We start from the raw sequence: 21,693 nt of genomic DNA, 5'->3' as shown, positions 1-21,693 counted from the left end.
TAGATGCCATGTCACCCCGTAGGTAGCTTCCAATCCTAAGAGCCAACTGTTCAAAATTTGGAGTAGGGTATAAAGAGAAAACAAGAGAGTTGCTCAGGCAGGTTATTCCTTTTTCCTCTAGACTGCTGAAAAATGGCACCTGTCAGGTAAAGTATATAAGCATCACGGTGGTCTACGTGAGCCCTTTAATGTCTCTCACCTTTTTTGGTAGAGGTCAACTCATCCTGTAGTTTCTTGACTTCAGCCTGCAGAGTTCGGTTTTCCTCCTCCGCCCCAATGCTTTTGACGTCCAGGTCAGCCACTTCCACCCCGGCCAGCTTCAATTCCTGCAAGAGAAAGGAGAAGTGATGTTGAATTGGTGGACAGCATGAATTAAGTTGGGAGAAAGGAACTCTGACCATCTGAGATCAGGCTCCCCAAATGAGGAATCTCCTGACCTTTCCTGTAATCATTTGAGTTGTTGCTTGTGCAGGAGAACCTAGAATTCAGAGGAGCCCGGTCTCTCTCAAAATAGCAGAGTCACACCTACCATCTTACCCAACCTTCAGACTCACATGCTGTTCCGTCTTTTTTCTGAGGCTCCCAGAAACTGTACCAATGAAATTCAGCAATATTGACTTGCATTTGGTTTGTCAAATGAAAGTGAATATGCATTACATACTTCCAAACAAGCATGACCCCTAAACAAAATCACACAGAAATTATTACTACCATCAATTACAACTACTGACTGAACACATGGTGCCTCCCCCCTCCTCCCCACCACCGCACCCTCAATCTCTTCCGATCAGCATTCTTGCCAGTCCCTGTTCAGACACAGCAGATGCCCTCAACGGCCACAGGTAGATAAATCATTACAGTAAAGCAGTAATTCTGGAAAGCTATGAATAGATTCCTTTAGAAGTTTTGCAAGACAAGGACAAAGAATATACAGCTAGGTGGTATCGTTTTGTACTCTCGGCCAAGAAAGCTACTGCAGGCAGCACAAAGGGACAGTAATTGAACTTAAGGCAAATTGATCGGGGAAAGAAGCCCTTAAGTGCCTAGCGGCCTGGCCTGTCTCTAAGTGCGACTCTGATAAAGTTCACTTCAGGAGGCACTCAAGTTGTCACAGTACAGGCTGTCCTCGACGTACGATCACCACTGAGTCCAAAATTTCTGTTGGTAAGCGTGACATTTGTTAAGCAAGTTTTGCTCCATTTTACGACCTTTCTTGCCACAGTTGTAAAGTGACTCACTGCAGTTGTTCAATTAGTAACACAGTTGTTAAGTGAATCTGGCTTCCCCCACTGACTTTGCTTATCAGAAGGTCGCAAAAGGTGATTGCGTGATCCCCGGGACACTGCGACCGTCATAAATACGAGTCAGTTGCCAAGTGTCTGAATTATGATCATGTGATCATGACGATGCTGCAATGGTTGTGTGTCATTTTTTTTCAGTGCTCTTGTAACTTTGAATGGTCACTAAATGGGACTGTTGTAAGTCGAGGACTATCTGTACTTCATGTGCACAGTACTACTCAGTCATCCTTAAGCTCCTGTTCAAAGCAGACTTTGCTAACACTTGATGTTGGACTACAACCTTGCTACACACTAGCAGCTGACACAACAGAAATAATGTCTGGAGTTGAAAAGCGAATTAGAGAGAAAGGAACATGATATGTACTATGTAACACTGAATATATACTAGTAAGAAGACTACTGAGCGATTAACTAACATATTATGATAATATAGAAATTAACTCTTATTGTTTTTTAAATACATGAACCCAGACAATATGCTGTTTGCTAAATATTAAGAATGTTATTTTAAAAAAACCCAACCCCAACTCCAACCCCAACCCTATAAAAATTAATTAAATATATACAAAAAGAAAAAAAAGAACTAATGTCTGGAATTCTTGTGGCAACAGAAGACTGTTTAAAAGGTAAAATCAATCAGATTCTCAAGGTACAGCACCAATGTTTGCAATGGCACATACAGAACCCTCTGCCAAGACTCAGCTTTCTTTCCAATTAACCTGTTCCTCCATCTTCCAATAATAAATCTGCCCATCTGCCCCTGGACCTGCTAACCATGGGATTTGTATAAACCTGCTTAGGGAGGGTGAAGATTATAAGGTCAGATGCACACCAAACATCTAAGCAAGACATCTTAGGTGCCTATTTGAGGGTTTATATTCATTTGCATTAATTGATCTCAAAACAGCAGAATATACTGTTAATTTTTTGCAACTGCCTGCAAAAACTGTAAAAAGAGAAAAGGGCGGGGGGGGGGGGCTCTTAAGTTGTCCGCTCTTGTTCTACAGCAGGGTTTCTCAACCTTGGCGACCTTAAGATGTGTGTGGACTTCAACTCCCCAAACGCCCCAGCCAGCATAATTGAAGTGGAAGAGCATTTGGTGCAGAATGAGAAAACTGAATTTTCAAGAAGAATGAATGATAAACGTGGATGATGAATTTAATGGAGCTGGCGGAGCAGGTGAAATTGTCTGCTTTGATTAAAGAAAGCAGTCTTTATCTAGCTCGCTTCTACTGGGAAACTACTCTTGGGGTTTGTTTTTTTGTTTGTTTGAAATTGAAAGAAATGAAATTTTAACCTTGGGTTTTGATGATTAGACTTTTTTATGATGATAGTAGTACTGTTTGTTATGGCTTGTTCCAGTTCAAAGGCTCGTCAATGTTTCGTTGTTTATCTGTACTGAAGAAAGGTAGAAGTTCCTTTTTTCTACAACCTTTCCCCCTTTTTGCCCGCATTCCCCAAGTCTGCTTTTTTCCTGGCTTTCCTGTTTTCTTTTTAATTATCTTTTTCTTTGCTTTTTTGTACATTACACTTTTTTTTTAAACCTAATAAAGTTTTTTTTTGGGGGGGGGGAAGAAGAAAGAATGGCTAATGGAGAAGGTCGGATGACCCTTTTTAAAAAACGCTTCAACTGAGAGAGGGGAGAAAAAGCTTTTAATTCGTGGGTTCAGTTTGTATGAGCAACAGCATATTGATAAAAGCACAGAAGCGAAAGCTGAATTTTTGCAGTGCTATGCGCCGAAAAAAAAGGGTTATATAAAATTCTCACCAGAGTTTCGCATGCCTATGGAATGTCCCGGTTCTGCTTTTATCCTTTGTCCTTTATTTCCAAGAGCCTGGCATTCCCCACCCCCACCCCCCCATTACTAATGTGCAAGTCATGGCCAATAAGTGATGGATTTTAGCCAATTCTTCTACTAGCAATTTCCTCAACATACCTGATGGCTACAGGTGTTCCAACAAATATCTACTGCATTTCATGTGGCAACCTCAAAAAAAAAACAACAACAACTCCTCAGTCTTGTTTCAGTGTCTTATAAGTTACAAAAGGATTTTATTTTGCATAGGATAAAACTGTAAATACAAGAGCCAGTTGGAACAGACTAAATGCCCAAATAAGCCAGCTGTTTTGCACATCATTGGTAGCAGACGTAATTAAATAAATTATAAATTATTTCTAAATAAATAATTCTTTTTCTACCCTGATTAACCAGATGCTATTAGGAAAGCAGGAGAGGAAGGCAATAGACTTCCACTGGAGTTGCCTTGAAAAAAGCATGTAGCTATTATGATTTGTATCTACTGCTAGCATTTTATCCACGCGCTCCAAAGTTTATGCTGTGTATTTTGCATTAGCCTTAGTTCAAGCCAGTCTATACAAATTACTAGTCCTCACAGAACAACCTGCCTATCAACACAGAAACCAAGTAATCTAGAAAAGAAAGGGGAAATATTTTTTAAAATTGCTTGTCCTAAGGCAGGGGTAGGCAACCTTGGCTCTTTTATGACTCGTGGACTTCAACTCCCAGAATTCCTGAGCCAGCCAAGCTGGCTCAGGAATTCTGGGAGTTGAAGTCCACGAGTCATAAAAGAGCCAAGGTTGTCTACCCCTGTCCTAAAGCAAGATTTAATTACCTTATATGCATGATTGTGAGAAAAGTGATGGTAGAGACTCTATCCAGTTCCCAATATTTTTAAGAAATGTAACTCCCATCTATTTCTTAAGCCTTACAAAGCTGGAGGCCTTTCATCTTATCTTACTCCCTCATGTTGGTTGCAACAAAGGCCTGCTTCTAGAGGGAACATCAAAGCAAAACCAACAAAGAGCTGGGAGGGTCTTATTTGCCCACCTTGGCCAATGCATGAAATCATTAAAGAAGCTAGTGCATACATAGCTGAGAAAACCTCAAAACAATTTTCACAAACCAGATGCGCCCCCCCCGCCCCACCAGATATGGCTTCTTGGGAACATGAACGAGTATTTCCTTCATGTGGCATCCAACTTAATTTTTTTTTCATGCAAAAGTGTTTCCTACAATATAGTGGGGGGGGGAGGCGACAAGAAAAAGACAAGGAAATATATGGAGTTGGGCTTTATTTAATCAGAATTTATGAAGGAAGAGCTGGCTGGGTGACCTGGGGCCAGTCATTCTCTCTCAGCCCAACTCAGCTCACAGGGTTGCTGTCGTGGGGAAAACAGAAAAAGGGAGGAACGTTAACATATGTTTACTATAAAAATAGTAAAGGTGGGATATAAAATAAATGTCAACTAAGCAACACTTAACTTGGGCGCGTAGCAAGGTGTGCTGGGAAGATTCTTTCATCCCTTGGCTCCACACCGCCTCCACCACCATCTTCTTCTGCACCCACATATATAATAATAACAGGCAATGCAAGCAAAACACCTTTCCAAGAACAACTCTATCACGGCAGATTCTCCTGCCCCTGGAAAAGACAGCAGGGGTGGGCAATTCATTTTCCAAAGCGGCCATATGAGGAACTGGGACTGTTTGTGGAGGACTGAACCGATAGGGCTGTGAAGGTGTGTAGGTACACATGCATGTACATACGTAAATTTTAAAAACACACACACACACACACACAGCAATCGCCTTCAGAATAAAAGCAATGCAGTTATATTGCACGCATGGATCTCTAATTTCCAACTGACCTCATGTGTGCCAAACAGGAATAGCCAAAGGGATGGATGTGGCCCAGGGCTGGTAAAATGCCTGGGTGCGGTCTAGGGACAGCCCTTTTTTCTTGTGACCGATCTGGTATACAAAAACACAAGACATAGCTCCAAAAGGATACTATGTGACTTCAGCTCCAAATGGGAAGCTTCAATAAGGTAGTCAGAAGAGCATAACCTCTCTGTCCAAGCCAAGAAAAGGCAACAGATGTGAGAAAAGAGCGATTAAACTTCTACCTGATCCCCAAGTGGCTATTTCAAGCTTACAAGACAAAAATCTATCTGAAGGTTTCAGAAAAGACAACATTTACAGGAGGGAAAGGGAACAGAAGAGATATAACCCAATGTCCCCTGTTATCTCTAGCTTTGCCAATCTGAAACATAAGGAACAGTTTGCAGTAATCACCAACCTTGAACAACATCTGTATGCAGTTATACCTTGTTTACAGCTACACTTTATCTTTACATATTTACAGCCACAATGTTCAAAGCCTCTTGCTATCTGGGAGGTCAAGGCTATCAGCTACGGATGTCATTTTAATTAACTTCATAAAAAAAAAAAATCCTGCCATGTTGAAAGACTATGTCCTTGCGGCAACTGGAGATATTAGGCTAGGCTGCCCTCTGGAGGTTTATCTATACACAATTTGAATATACGGAAATGTTAAAAGGTGGGCAAAAGTTGATTTTGAGTAGATACTCAAGGGAAAGCGCACAGATCACGGTGTCCAGCATTCTACTAATTCTTCCATTAAGCCTGAAACTAATATTGTTGTCCATCCTTAAAGCGAACACTTCCATTTTCATAGAAGGAGAAATAGAAATGCCAGACTGAGGGGAACAACTGGACAATATCTTAGGAGGTGCAGCTACAGCCAATTCCTAGTGAACCTAACACGCTTGGAAAGGGCATGGCAACCGGTTGGCAGAGCTCAAATGTTTCATTATTCTTTTATCCATGTAGAGGGGGGGAAAGCTGGCATCAAGGCTTTGCAGCTGGATTTCAAGCTCCTCTTCTTTAGCAACTTTAGCAACAAACTTTTCTCAGCCTGGTGCCATCTAAATTTGTTTGATACAGAAAACAGATTACTGGCATTTTTTTCCCCATGCCGGCTACAAAGTACCCCGTTGATCAGGAAGAACCATCCACGGCTGTAGCAATATTCCAAATCAAGGAGCTCAGCATAATTCAGAAGCTTACACGATAATAAACCCAGAGGCTCTATAAGAGGCTGCAGTTACCTGCAAGGCACAGGGCTTTGCTGCCACATCAGTGCAGTGTTTCTCAACCTTGACAATTTTAAGGCATGTGGACTTCAACTCCCAGAATTCCAGCCAGCAATGATGGCTGTGGAATTCTGGGAGTTGAAGTCCACATGCCTTAAAATTGTCAAGGTTGACAAACACTGGGTTAAGGAATGAGCAGAACAGTGCAACAGCTTCCCCAGGTCAAATTAGTTATCAGGCAAAATGAAAAAAAGCAAGCAGAGGCTTCTGAGCACCAGTTCACTTGCCCAGTTTAAGATTTTTTAAAGTTTTTACAATTTAAGATTGCAAAAAAACCCCCAGTGATAGAAATACCAAACTGATTCTCGTTACCCAGAGTCTGTCTGTATCACTACTATTACTGTAAAGAGCATTGTTTCCCAAGCTTTAACATGGGTGGCCTTCAACTCCCAGAATTCCTCAGCCAACAAGGTTAGCTAGGGAATAATGGGAGATGAGGTCCATTCATCTTAAATACTGCTGTAAAGCATGAAAGTTCGAAAAATAACTACTTCTTAAGGTTCAATCCTCCTCACTCCTCTAACCCTAACAAGAGTTTCCACTGGCGCAGATTCTGCTCCGCAGGGAAACACATGACTCCCAGCGTAAACAGGACTCAACTGTTTTGTCTGCCCTTTTCCCTGCCTAAAATTTAATCGGCTCCAGATATTGGAGCAGGGGTAGGCAACCTTGGCTCTTTTATGACTCGTGGACTTCAACTCCCAGAATTCCTGAGCCAGCATGGCTCAGCTTGGAAGCCTCTCCCTTTCCCCTCAGCATGGCTGGCTCAGGAATTCTGGGAGTTGAAGGCCACGAGTCATGAAAGAGCCAAGGTTGCCTACCCCTGTAATTGGAGTTTAACTCCGAGAATTCTCTGCACCGGCTATGGGGAAAGTTGCCTTAAACTTCACTTCTTTGCGGACAGGCCCAGCTTTCAAACCTTTACTACAGTTGTAAAACAGAATGTGAAGACAGAACATGCTGTCGGTGAAGACAGAGGTGCTTGCTTCTTCTTCGGCTGCCCTGTTTTACAGGTGACGCCGTGCAATTCTACGGACACATGCTTGCAAAACAACGGACGTCTGTGATGTGCTCCACTGCCATTTGCCAGGAGAAAAAGCACCGCCAGGCAACTGGAACAAGGTGCATTTTGATAATTAGAACTGAAGGAGGAGTCAGAAAGCTGCAGAGCCGAGAGAGGCTCTATCCTCTCTCTATTCTCTCTTCTTCTCTCTCCAGTGAATCACTCTATACCTGGATGCAGAGAGTCAGCAAAGTCATTGCCTGCCAACCCTTGCTTTTCTGCCTCCACTGGAGCAGAATCAGAATCACAAAGAGATCACGGCTAATTGATAGGCACGTACTCTGGCAGGCTCAGTCCCCAGAGCCTCTGGTTCAAAAGAATGATTGGAAGTGGACTCTCTTAAAGCTGTTGCCACTGAGAACAGACCACATCCTCTCTTCTACTGCAGTCATTTTTCCTCCCAACGTATCCTCTCATTTTTTTTTTTTAAAAAAAAGGTACAGTGTTGTAAAGAATGAAATGGGTTCTAGTGTCTTAGCAGCTCAGGCTACACCGTCTTTAACCCTTGTAAGAAATGATCCCATTTTCCCATTTAAGGGTCCCCAGGGGAAGAGAGACTGCCATGCCAGCAGCTCTGCGTGCTTGACATTTGCTTGTGCGGCAATCACAGAGTCAGATCGCCCACAGAGTATTCTTGGAAGAAAAAAGGACGGAGGTCCCTGGCGAGCGATTAACCCCATGGTGAGGTTACGGCCATAAAAAAGGACAGAAAGACTCTTAGCCTGATAGGATTACAATGCCAAGCAGAAAGTGAGCCAATAAATCAGGTTCACTCAGGGCAAGATCCCTGTGTGCCACTTGCCGCCCAACAGGAGCACCACACACTTGCATTTCCTCAGCGCAGGAAGCCTCCCAGATGGAGCCTGCCAAGCCCTTTGGTGAAATGAGGGACCATCTCAAAGGAATACCGGTATCAGAATCACCCAGGCAGATTTAGCTTTCTGAGATCCAAAAACTCAACACTACCTGTTCCCAAACAGTAACACATCTGCAACAGAGTTGCCACAGAGAAGAGGGAGTCAAGCTAATCCCCAAAGCACCTGAAGGCAGGACAAGAAGCAATAGATGGAAACTAACCAAAGAGAGAAGCAACCTAGAACTAAGGAGAAATTTCCTGACAGCTAGAACAATAAACCAGTGGAGCAACCTGCCTCCAGAAGCGGTAAATGCTCCAACATTGGAAGTTTTTAAGAAGAGACTGGACAGCCATTTGTCTGAAATGGTATAGGGTTTCCTGCCTGAGCAGGGGGTTGGACTAGAACAGGAGTCCTCAACCCCAGGTCCGTGGACTGGCACCGGGCCACAGCATGCCAGAAACCAGTCCGTGCAAACAAGCAAAGCTCCATCCGTGGGATGGAGACAGTACACGAAACCAGGCCCCCTCCGGTTCGCAGAAAAACATCTCTCCACAAAACTGGTCCCTGGTGCCCAAAAGGTTGGAGATCTCTGGACTAGAAGAACTCCAAGGTCCCTTACAACAACAACAACAACAACAACAGAGGCATAATTAACAGCGACAAATCCATGCATATGCATTTTTTTAACTAATTTTAAAAAGCTCATCCAGCCCTGAAATATAGCGATGGAGTGCTTGCCCACCAGTAGATTAAATATTTCAAAAACCTGGCTAAACCTCTATGGCAGGGGTGGGCAACCTTGGCTCTTTTATGACTCTTTTATGACTCGTGGACCTCAACTCCCAGAATTCCTGAGCCAGCAGTACTGGCTCAGGAATTCTGGGAGTTGAAGTCCACGAGTCATAAAAGAGCCAAGGTTGCCTACCCCTGCTCTATGGAGATTCTCAGTCATCCAGGTCAGGGTTGTCCCAACGGTGCTTTTTCAAAAGGCAACTGCACTTTGTTTTTCCTTGAAGACGTTTCGCTTGTCATCCAAGAAGCTTCTTCAGTTCTGACTGCAGAAATGCAAATGTGATGCTCCTACTGGGCAGCAAGTGGCATACAGGGATCTTGCCCTGAGTGAGCCTAAAGTCAGAACTGAAGAAGCTTCTTGGATGAGAAGCAAAATGGCTGCAAGGAAAAACAAAGTCCAGTCGCCTTTTGAAACACCACCTTTGGGAGCCTGGCTAGATCTGAGCAAGTCTACCATAGTGAAGTCCCTAATGTATAAGTGAACTGCAACAGTATTAAATGTATAATATAGTGTGACTTCAACAATCATAATAAAAAGTAACCAATTATAAACAAAACAGTTCCAAAAGTATGTGACCCTATTGTTCAAAGGTTATACAGAATTTACTTATACATATAAGTAAACATATACATTTGTGTGTGTGCAAATGTATATACACATATGCTGAATTTACATACACTTGTTCAAAAACAAAAATACTTCAAGCAACCACATCCAAAACTGTACGTGAGCCTTTGGTTAATTTATCATTTATGTAAACTATATTCACGTTTTCTGTATCAAAGCCTTTCCTATTTCCCCAGTTCTTATCTTGTTCCATAAAGCACAACATGAAAATTAAAAGCAATAATCTCTAGATATTTTGGTGTGTGGCATCCATCTACCACACTTCCAGCATGTAATGAGCTAGTTAATGAATGGAAATGCTTGAGCGAACTGCCTCTACTCATTAAAACACATTTTTAATGTTTGTTATATCCATATATTGTCAGGCTGCCATTTCATACAAGATTCCAATCTCAAGAGAAAAAGGGACAAAGTATGTAACTGTGTTGTATTTGCACCATATATTTGAACATGGAGAATTTCTTCACATTTTTATCTAAAAAGGCTTTGCTTTTCCCTTTCATTTTTTTGATAGCCATTAGGGATGACAAATACCATGGGTCTCCAGATCCTGCTATGACACTCGTCAGTCCACAGGTCAAATACAGCATCAGATGATCACTGTGACCGGAAACTTACAATAGCTCCGTTTCCAGAAAGCAAGAATTAGGGCCAACCTACTAATCACTAAGCATTTAGACAAGTGAAAAAAACTACATAATATGTCCTTTGGAATATCTGAGTCGATGCCCCAATTAAAGCTATCTATTTGCGATGCATGCTTTTTTCTTCATTTTTAAATCGATTTGTGCAGTGTTCCATCCTAGATTGCTCCTAGAGGAACAGTAGAATCTTATTATTAAAAACTAAATAATAACATAATAAAGAGATGGTTGCAGCAGTATTAAAAATGGGGTGATGCTCATGTTATATGACCAAACCACGCAGGCTCCTGTCTTTCTTCTATTTCCGTTCTCAGGATCTCACAGTCATACCTTTTTCAGTTTGTCATTCTCCTCCATATATTTCTTGGCAGCGTCGCTTGCTCCTTCGGCCTGCTTCTTGAAGGCTTCATTAGAGGCCAGGATGGTAGCATGCTGAGAAATTAGGGTAATCAGTCGTCTCAGCAGGCTGTAAAGATAAAGCAACCGATTAAACCAGGGGTTCTTAAATTGACTTGACACAACGGAGAAGAAATAATATCAGATCCATTTTGAACCTTTTCCTAAACACGCAATTGTTATGCGAGTTATAGGACTACCTGCTTATTGCAAAATCAAAATGACAATTCTCAATAGATCCTTGAATTGTCTGAAGGTATAGCCTGGACTCTTGCGTGCTGCTTGGAACTAAGTCAATGATTCTTTAGAGTTTTGCTAGACATAAAGAGGTCCGGCTGGTCTAAGTGATGAGATAATGAATTCAAACCTCAGCTTAGTCAACCTGCTCGGAAAGCTGTTGCCTTGACTGCCAATTTCCAACACTGAAGCATTTCTCGAGACAGGCACTGTATTGAAAAAAACAGGAAATGAGGAGCAAGACTTGCCTCGATCCACATCATATAATTTTAGATCTGAATTCAGTGCTGTATCCTGGAAGTGTACATTATCCACAGTCAGAATAAAATGTGCACACTGCATATATAAATAAGACAAGAGAGCTTCCTGGGCATATTTCTGGAAGGGAATGGAGGACAAAACAAAATAATACAGGAAATGACAAGTACCACACTCCAGGAATCACTAGAAAGGGCTTCTGAGAATTTGATTCCTGTCCACTAAGCAGAACAGAGCAGCAGGTAATTCCCACTAGGGACCATATTTCCCAAGCTTATGTGATAAGCTTGCATGGCACTGGACCTGGCTTCATGATAGTCAGCTCTCACCACCCTTAGCCTACAGTGAACAACACTGACACTCTCTCTCCCTCCTTCCCAGACCTATCTGGAGAGATCAGGAATTGAGACTTTGAGACCAAGCAGGTGCTCTTCCCCCAGACTACATATTGCTCTTCTCCCTTAATGGCGTACAGGTGAGAACCAGAGACATGTTTGTACCCAATCCAATCAATCAAATCTGAGAAAGAATTGAACAGCAAAGATCTTTTAACCCTCACTGTGCTAAAGGGTAACCCTGATCAATAGACTAAGGCAGGGGTCTTCAAACTTGGCCCTTTTATGACTTGTGGACTTCAACTCCCAGAATTCCTCAGCCAGCGTGCCTGGCTGAGGAATTCTGGGAGTTGAAGTCCACAAGTCATAAAAGGGCCAGGTTTGAAGACCCTTGGACTAAAGTAATGGGAAGTCTCAACCAAACATTATTTCAAGAAAGGACAACACCAAACTGGTGCAGGAGCAACTCTATGGGACCAAGGCTACCAGTTATTCACACTTTGCTTACATTGATACAGTTGCCGATCAGAGTCTCATCCAAGGAATCTGAGAAGCCTCCCAGTTTTGGCAAGTCCAAACTCAATAGGCAACTTCTCTGATCTTCCCAGCAGTTAGATTGCTGTCGTAGTTCTTCCCCTTTAATCAGGAGTTACTTCCAGCTGTAAAATTCATTTCATCCAAGGAATACACAGTGGTATGCATGGTTTTTGCCACTCTCCACATATTTTATCCTCACAAAACCCCTGAAAAGTAAATTATGTTGAGAGATAGTGACTGTGATGAGCTTTATGGCTGAGTAGGGATTTGAACCTCAGAAAGAACAAAGTCCTCTAGCTGAAAAACAAGAAGAAATGCAACAAAAATAATCGAGCACCTAGAACAGCAGAACAGAATAAGGTTGCCTGCATTGAAGATTGTAACACAAAAACAACTAGCACAAGCATTAAAAGATGCCACTACTGTAATATGAAAGATAAGTACCAGCTCATTGCAAGAACCAAAGCAACTGATGTACAGCACAGCTGCAGTTATTAACTGAAGATTTTATATGCAAAATTAACAAACAAGAAAAAGGCCAAACAGTGTACCAACAAAATGGAAGATCAAACTGGCAAATAAGATCAGCATGCTAAGATCAGATGTAAGCAAACTAGAACAGATAAAAGAAGACCAAACATATCTGATCAAGACATATCGCTTAAAGACAAAGATGATCAAGGAAGCCCTGGAAATAATAAACCAGCAAATAACAGCTATAGCCAAGAAAGTTGACAGATATGAAGCTCCAATTATGCATTATAGGCAGACGATGTACTGAAGATGGTATATCATGAACACTTACTGACTACCAAAGTGATCAAACTGGCCTATAAGACCAAATGAAGAAAAAGAGACATGGAATGGCAGAAATATTACATGGCCAGTACATAAAAAACTACCAGGCAAAGCATATAACAATAAGACCTGGCAATGGCTAAGAGTAGGAAAACTGGGAAAAAAAGAACAGAGGGGCTAATTCTGGCTGCACAAGACCAAATCTTATAAAACCAGAATTGAGAAGACCACAACAGGCAGCAAATGCCACCTCTGCAAAGGACCTGAAGGAACAGTGGGCCACCTACTTAGCTGGTGCAGGAAGATCACACAGACTAATTATAAACAGGGCCATGACAAAGTAGCAACAATGGTGCATTAGAATATGTGCAAGAAATACCTCTTGCCTGCAAGCAAAAACTGGCAGGACCATAAAACAGATAAAGAAATAGAAAATAAAGACACTAAAGTGCTCTGGGACTTTAGAATTCAAACAGACATGCAACTGCCACACAACATCCCAAACTTAACAACTGTTGATAAGTTGATAAGAAGTTTGGACAGCACACACTGCAATACTGGAAACAGCAGACTAGAAGAGAAAAAACTGGAGAAAATCCACAAGTATAAAGACCAGTAAATTTAAGTAGTTCGATGGTGGCAAAAGAAACCAAAGATAGTACCAATAAGAATAGGGTGAAATTCTTGGGGTATCACTTCAACAACATCAGCATGGACAAAATCACCATCACTCTGGTTCCTGTGGGGTTTTTTTTTTGTTCTAAATGTTGCTTTATCTTTGGACTGTAAGCCGTCCATTAAGATGGGTGGCTATACAAATGTTTTGAAGGAATGAATAAAAATAGATGCCACATGTAGGCCCAACCAGCCAAGACAGATGGTGCCAAGCGAGCAGCACAACACTCACACTCTGATTTTAGAACAGCTTCTCTCCAAGAAAGGAGGGGGAGGACAGGCCTTTTGATGGTCCCGTGGACTCATGAAAAGGCTAAGTGTAAAAAACAGGCAAAATGAATTCGGATTAGGCCAAGAATCCTGTTGTCCCTCTATAATTATTCTGAAGAGATCTGACACTTCCCCTTGCAACAATACGAGATTGGTACAGAGCAGAGAAGCCATGTCCAGTCTAACAGCTGGTGTAAAGACGAAAAAGTTTGCATCTTTGACCAGAAAGACAGCAAGGAGATGGAATTCATAGCTAGCACTTCCCTTTCTCCCCCATCCCAATTGCATAATCTGGAAGATCCTCTTTGAATGCAACTGCTTGCATTCAGCACTGCATTCAGGCTGATTTACATGCCACAGGCATTGTTAGCAACCTTCTTAATGGTCTCTCCAAGCCAAAAGCAGCTGCTAATTAAGAGTTGGACAGGCAACTTCCCAAGTGGACACAGGGATTTTAAAAAACACAATTTCCTGGTTCACTTGGGTTATGAACAGCAGCTATCACGGTAGCAAGGCCGCAAGAGCATGAATGGCAAATGTTGTTGCTTTTCCGAAACAAGGGTGGTGGTGAAGAAAACTCTTTGATGATTTGAAATCTCATTTACACAATACTTCTTGTCAAAGGCAGCAATCTCTATAAATTGACTAGACCAGGGGTAGGCAACCTTGGCTCTTTTATGACTCGTGGACTTCAACTCCCAGAATTCCTGAGCCAGCCATGCTGAGGGGAAAGGGAGAGGCTTCCAAGCTGAGCCATGCTGGCTCAGGAATTCTGGGAGTTGAAGTCCACGAGTCATAAAAGAGCCAAGGCTGCCTACCCCTGGACTAGACCCAAGCCTAAGAAGGTGCTATCGGTACTCCAAATCACCTCATCACATATATGCAATGTTAGGGTTACTACTACCAAGAGAAAGCATTCAATATGCTGGCTGATTCAGCTCAGAATTCCGGTTTGAAAGACTAAAGGAATCCTGGAAGAGCCTGCCTTTCTTTCAGAGAGAGAGGAAGAGAGAGATGTGGTGCTCTAGTCTGCCACCTTGTGGCTTAATGGCAAAACTTCCACAGTTATTTCATGCCAAGAACGGCAATTAACGAACCGGCAGACAGAAACATAGCAGGGTTTGATTGCAGATGTCTTCCAGGTAAGGTCACAATGAGGAGTTACCATCTGCTCTCTTCCCCTACCAGGACAATGTGGCATGGCGTCTACTGTTATGCAACGGTCGTGTTTTTGTCATTCTGCACAACGTAGCCTTTGAACAGTATGACGGGGATACTTCAACTAGCACCGGATTAAACGTAGATAAGATAACCTTTATTGTCATGTTTTATTGTGGGCACACTGGCACACGTTAAAAATGGAATTCTATTGCTTGCTCTCAAAAGTATACACATACACAACACATATATTTGTTGTTGTTAGTTGCGAAGTCGTGTCCGACCCATCGCGACCCCATGGACAACGTTCCTCCAGGCCTTCTTGTCCTCTACCATATTCTGGAGTCCATTTAAGCTCACGCCTACTGCTTCAGTGACTCCATCCAGCCACCTCATTCTCTGTCGTCCCCTTACATATGTATATACCTACACCCTTACATATAAATAAGTATAAATATTAATCACTGTCCATGTTGAATACATACAGTAGCTGAAAGGGGAAATTTGAGAGTTCACGTGGTTGATACTATATGGAACAAAACTGTGACTGAATCTGGATATTCTGCTTCGGACACCATGGAGTCTCCTCCCAGAAGGTAACAAGGAAAACAGGTCATGAAGAGGATGTGTAGTGTCCCAGACAAGCCTGCGGACCTTGTTCAAGCAACCCTTATGTGCTATGTCCTGGATTGAAGGGAGTGAACTGCCAATAATCTTTTCTGCCAGCCTCACCCCTCTCTGCACCGCCTTCCTGTCTGAAGCAGTGATGCTTCTAAACCAGACAGTAATGCAATATGACAGGATGCTCTCGATCGTCCCTCTATAGAAAGGGAAAAGAACAGGTACTTTTCTCATGCGACGCAGAAAATGCAGGCGCTGCTGTGCCCGCTTCACCAGTGTCCTGCTGTTGAGCGACCAAACATAAATATGGCAATTCCATTCACTTTTAATTTTAAATAGTAGTGTTTCTAATGCTTCCCAATCTAGCATACTAAAAAAAGATCCAATAGTAGCTTCTTAAAGCTTTTGTGCCTACACCCAAGGTTTTCAGACTACATGCTAAAGAACTCCAGAAAAAAATAACTATGCACAGGTAGCCCTCAACTTATGACCTCAGTGGGGACCAGAACGTCTGTCACTAAGCAAGGCAGTTAAGTGAGCACCCATTTTAATGATCTTTTTTGCTATAGTTGTTAGGCGAATCACCGCGGTCATTAAGCAAATCATGCAGTCATTAAGAGAATCCGTCTTCCCACATTAACTTTGTCAGAAGCTGACTGGGAAGGTCACAAAGGGCAACCCACGTGCCCCGGGGAAGCCACCGTTGTAAATAGGTATCACATACCAACTGCCCAAATTTTGATCACATGACCACGGAGATGCTGCAACAGTCGTTAAGTGAAGGGTGGGAGGTCGCTTTTTCAGGGCCACTGTAATTTCAAAACAGTCACTAAACAAATCATCATAAGTCAAGGACTATCTGTATGGATCCATTTGCCTCTGGTTTATTTTTCATGCAATCTAAATACGCACCAATACTGGAAATTCATCTGAACTAAAAAAAAAAGTACAATTCCAGGACTAGGTGCGTTAATTATTGCAATACTTCCAAAAAAGAATGATAAAGGGAGATAGCGTAATATTAAAATTAAAAGTTATAGGAAAGTCTTTTCATGATTGGCAGCAGGCTTCCATGCTATCAGAATGGCTCTCATGACTGAATGTGCCATTTGAAACAGGCTGTTTTTACTCTTTTATTTAGAAGAGTTCCAAGCATGACCACTAAGCAACGCATCGTAAACTGAAGACTACCTTGCACAGCAAATTTAAAGGCAAAGATATTTAAATATTTATAATCTAATTAACTCTGCAATAATTCTTTATTTATATCCCACCTTTTTTTAATAAGTAACTCAATGCAGTGAATATACACAATACCTCTTCCTACTCTTATTTTCCCCACAATAACCAGCCTATGAGGCGAGCTGGACTGAGAGTGACTGGTCCAAAATCAGCCCCAGAATATGCAATAGGTAATTTTAAAAAACAAAACAACAAAAACCACCTCCTACTGCATAATGTTCCATGAAACTGCAAATTTAACTCAGCACAAAGAAGTAGGCCAATAGCGTTCCGAGGAGACTTTGGCATCAGCCTTATATAAGGGGCAGGCAATCTTTCTGCTATCAGGTACAGTAATGCACTTTTTAAGAATTATTTTTGAAACCCAAGGTAACATTCCACGCTCCTGCAAAGAAACAGCTTTAGAAAACACCAGCACACCTCCGTTCATTTGTTCCCTGAATCTTGTGAGCGGCTCACCCTTTGGCATTGAAGCTGCTCTCTACATAAGGGATTAGAGCAGGGGTGTCAAACTGCCGGCCCACAGGCCGGATGCATCATGCCGAAACTGCGCCCACCCCATTGCCGGCAATGGGGAAAAAAAGTCGCGATACGTCGCGACACGTCACATGACGTTGCGAGTTTGACACCCCTGGATTAGAGGGACCACCTCCAACAGAGACCCCTGTATGGATGTAATAAACATTCTGTTCATGGAACAACTAGTTTCAGACGGTCCAATTCCAAATCAAGTATGTATATTTTAAAAGCTTTGAAACACAGATAGAATGAATCAATTCTGAGTATGGACTGAACCACAGTTGGCTTTGGCAGAAATTACTTGGGGAAGTAAGAATAGGAATAGGAGAATGCTAAAACAGCAGCAGCAGCTGAAGGGAAGAAGGAAGTGAAGATAGTGGGAAGAGCGGGTGAATGGGGCGGGGGGGGGGGGGGGGGGGGGGGGGGGGGGGGGGGGGGGGGGGGGGGGGGGGGGGGGGGGGGGGGGGGGGGATATGCTTGGCAGCTGGGAGCCTGTTCCAGACACCTGGGACCAAAGCAATAAAGAACAGGTGCAAAGGCCATATATGGACAGCATCCGAGAGAATGGACAGGCTGGAAAGACTGGGGGTGCTGGTGGGATATACGTGCTGATGGGGAGAAGAGAAAGAAGACACTGCAAAGATGGGGAGCGTGGGTTAGGACAATGGGCCATGCTAGGAGAACAGCAACAATGCAAGTTGCAGCTAAGGTGGAACATGATGGGGATATACTGAGCAAAGGAGAGAAAGGGGGGCAATGTTCATTAGCCTTGACCTACTTGCCCTTAAAATTGCTCTAGGACCTTCTAGATCAAGGGTCTTCAAACTTGGCCCTTTTAGGACTTGTGGATTTCAACTCTCAGAATTCTTCAGCCAGCGTGCCTGGCTGAGGAATTCTGGGAGTTGAAGTCCACAAGTCCTAAAAGGGCCAAGTTTGAAGACCCGTTCTAGATTTTGTTTCCTGCAAAACATGGAACAACTCCATTCTGAGTTCTGTTTCTGCCACACGACAACCAATCCAACGTGGTTCAGCAGAACGTCCAAAGTGCAATGGTTTGCTAGCAGTTTCCCATTTGTGCATATTCCTAAAACTAGACGCCTTTCCCGTGAACCTCTTTCTATCCTCTGGAAGAACAAGAATTCCAAATCAGGTTTCTTTGGCAGCCTTCACGAATAGCCAAGTCATCTGAGATCAATAGGATTTACATAGCATCCGCAGGACTGCAGGTTAAATAAAATGGTTGTCTGACCCTACTAAAAAGACAGTCTTAGGAATGAATGATAACTAGATGTGATGCAGTGTTATTCGCAGCATGTTTTATAGCTGTGCTAGTTCCAATGCTCCTCCAATTCCTCCCTGCTAAATGCTTTGCTACGGCCACCCAGATTAATCCTATTCCTTCAATCTGGTCTACTTTAATGTGTTGGACATTAGCAACCACTAGCTAGAATGCTGGCTGGGTAACGATGCCCCCAAATATCTGGGAACTGCAAGGTTGTGAAATGAGTTAATTTCAACAGTGCTCCTTTCTGATACTCACAAGGCCATCAGTAATGAAAAGCCAGCAATGTACAGGTTTCTTTGGGCCCGGAAGAGCTTCATATGAAAATGCTCCACTGCCCCAGGATTGTTCTGCAGGTTCACTTTCTCTGTCACATCATCGTATTTCCGGATCTCACGAATGGCATCTGCAAGTTATTGAGAAACAATCAAAGCTCTGAATACTTAAAATTCATTTGCAAATTCCAGCCAGTTTGTAGAAACACAGCTCAACATCCCTCGTGGCTTTTATATTTGTGTTTTTTTATTAATTATAAACACCACAAAATGGGGTGCCCAACAGATCCAGTTCACCAGCAGTGCAGATACTGTATACTTTAAACATGTTTTTAAGTTACTATAGTAGGGATCCACTATCCAATGGAACGGAGATGCAGAAGAGATCTGCTGATGCTAAACTACTATCATTTACTCCAAAATGCTTGCTCCTATCCCTTGCTGCCAAGAAATTAATCTCAGTAGCAAGGCAAACTAAGTTGCTGTTATTGCCACTTTTTATTATTCTTTGACTGTAAATCACAGTTAAGAACAAAATTATATTATTTCTAACTAGCTGTACCCAGCCACACGTTGCTGTGGCTCAGTCTGGTAAAAGCGTGTGTTGCTTTTACGTCCAACAGATGGCGCTGTTTTTTTAAAAAAAGCATGTTTTTATCTGTCACAGGTGTGACATCTATATAATATAGGTATATAAAAACACGCGCGTATTCAAATGCAACGTTGTTTCAAAATTTCAAAGCAATCGGTGAAGAACTTTCGGAGATTTAAGATTTTGAACAAACGAACATTTACATTTTTATTTATATAGATTGCTGGTTAGTTTTCTGAATTGAGACAGAACCTCACAGCCTTCCTGCAGACATCACCTTGCACCATTCTGCAAGCGGGCACTATTCTCGCAATCCTTAAAGGGCAGCCTCCTTAAAAGGAAATCTCCTAAAGGACTGCAAGAAGAACATCTGCCTTCAGAATGTGGCCAAGTGACCTCTGGAGAAAACCATGTCTCACACTGGCTGGGTGCATCTGTCAAAAGCTGCAGAAAAACAGAAAGGTTGCACACTCTGGGCCCTGGAGCTGTCCGAAGGCTCCCATGTATGGCTGAGTAAGAAGTAGGCTAAAGCAGGGGTCCCCGACCCCCAGTCCATGGACCAGTACCGGGCCGCAGCATGCCAGCAACCAGGGCGCACAAACAAGCCCCATCCGCAGGATGCAGGCAGCACACAAACCCTCCGGTCCCCAGAAAAACCTTTCTCCACGGAACCGGTCCCTGGTGCCCAAAGGGTTGGGGACCTCTGGGCTAAAGGGTCCAGGGTCATATCAGCTTCACCCATGCCAGTAAGCCCTGGAGCTGGCTAGCCCATAGCAGTTTCCACATGCCAGAGGCTCTGACTCTTCCCTGCCCTCCAAGGAAATTCGCCACTCTATTTAACAACTGCAACTGCATGATCCAGGACCAGGATTGCAGTTGTTGAATGAAATAAGTCATATGACATCTCACTTCACCTCACTCAGCGACAGAGATTCCAGGGGCAACTGTGGTCTTAAGTCGAGGACTACCTGTACTGCAGCAAGTTGTTATCCTTGTGAATTTTTGAAGGAAGATGAAACTCAGTTACTACTTCAACCTTTGTTGTGTGTTGGCATAATCTTAGGGTTCTGTTTAGTACTGAGCAGCACACTGCCTGTTGTGCTTTCTTCTCTCACTTTCAACAAGAGATTCCCTCAAGTCTTCCTCATTTCTAACCTTCTGGGCAGCAGCAGCAGCAGATCTGAGGCAGGGGTTGTTTCCCCCAGCAATCCTATTTCTATTTCTTCCAGATTTTCTCATATTATATTTTGCACGTAATTAAATAATCAAGCTTGGAACGCTCCTTTTCCAATTCTGAACCGTTCAGTTGATCTGTATATTTCATTCTAGTTGTTCCTTCCTAGTCATGAAATAAATTCCTCAATAAGCAGATGGGGTGGCTTAATACAGGTAGTCCTCAACTTACAACAGTTCATTTAGTGACCGTTTAAAGTTACAATGGCGCTGAATTAAGTGACTTATGACTGTTTTTCACACCTACAACCTTTGTAGCATCCCCATGATCATCTGATCAAAATTCAGATGCTTGGCAACTGGTTCATACTTATGACCGTTGCTGTGTCCCAAGGTCATGTGATCATCTTCTGCAAACTTGACAAGCAAAATCAAAGGAGAAGCCAGATTCACTTAACAACCTTGTTACTAACTTACCAACTGCGGCGATTCACTTAACAACTGTGGCAAGGAAGGTCGTAAAATAGGGCAAATCTCACTTAACAAATGTCTCACTTAACAGAAATGTTGGACTCAATTGTCGTAAGTCGAGGACTACCTGTATATCTGAGGAACCGTCTTACCCCAATGGGACTAGCCCACTCCACTCGAGACAGCGGACGTGGCCTGCTACGGATCCCGTCTCCTAAGGAATTCCAGTGGGCGGGATCAAAGGAAAAGCCTTTTCCATTTTAGCCCTGTGCCTATGGAACACTCTACCACTGGAGGTGAGGAATGATCCCATCCTTTTGGCCTTTTGGGAGGGTATTAAAACTTGGGTTTGCTGCTTGACTTGCCCCCCCCCCGGGGGAGCTCTCTACTGGAGGTGGTTGATGGGATAAGAAGACCTCATCCCTGTGCCATCCATCTCTTGATTTTTTGCACAATTTTAATATTTTATTTATTTTTCTACATGTCTTTTTATAATTCGTTAAGAGTTGCCTTATAGGGGAGATGGGCAGCATAACAAAATTAACAAAAAATAAAAATAATAAAATACTCCTGTTTTTAAGAGTTAGCTAT

At 42.7% G+C, this 21,693-nt stretch overlaps 1 protein-coding gene across 1 annotated transcript in view; it reads right to left on the bottom strand.

The window, feature by feature from the left end:
- The window catches only part of BCAP31 (B cell receptor associated protein 31), a 49,314-nt gene that overhangs the window by 17,155 nt on the left and 10,466 nt on the right, over nt 1-21,693 (bottom strand). The window contains exons 4-6 of the mRNA XM_015815110.1: nt 18,850-18,997; nt 10,594-10,729; nt 200-326 (exon numbers count right to left, since the gene is read on the bottom strand). Of these exons, the coding sequence (XP_015670596.1) occupies nt 200-326; nt 10,594-10,729; nt 18,850-18,997 (411 nt within the window). The remainder of the gene's footprint in view (nt 1-199; nt 327-10,593; nt 10,730-18,849; nt 18,998-21,693) is intronic.

The sequence above is a fragment of the Protobothrops mucrosquamatus genome, unplaced genomic scaffold (assembly GCF_001527695.2).
Source record: "Protobothrops mucrosquamatus isolate PMUCROS unplaced genomic scaffold, P.Mucros_1.0 scaffold315, whole genome shotgun sequence".
Taxonomy (NCBI): Eukaryota; Metazoa; Chordata; class Lepidosauria; order Squamata; family Viperidae; genus Protobothrops; species Protobothrops mucrosquamatus.
The sequence above is the reverse complement of the archived record's forward strand: the minus strand, read 5'-3'. Positions and strand labels throughout refer to the sequence as shown.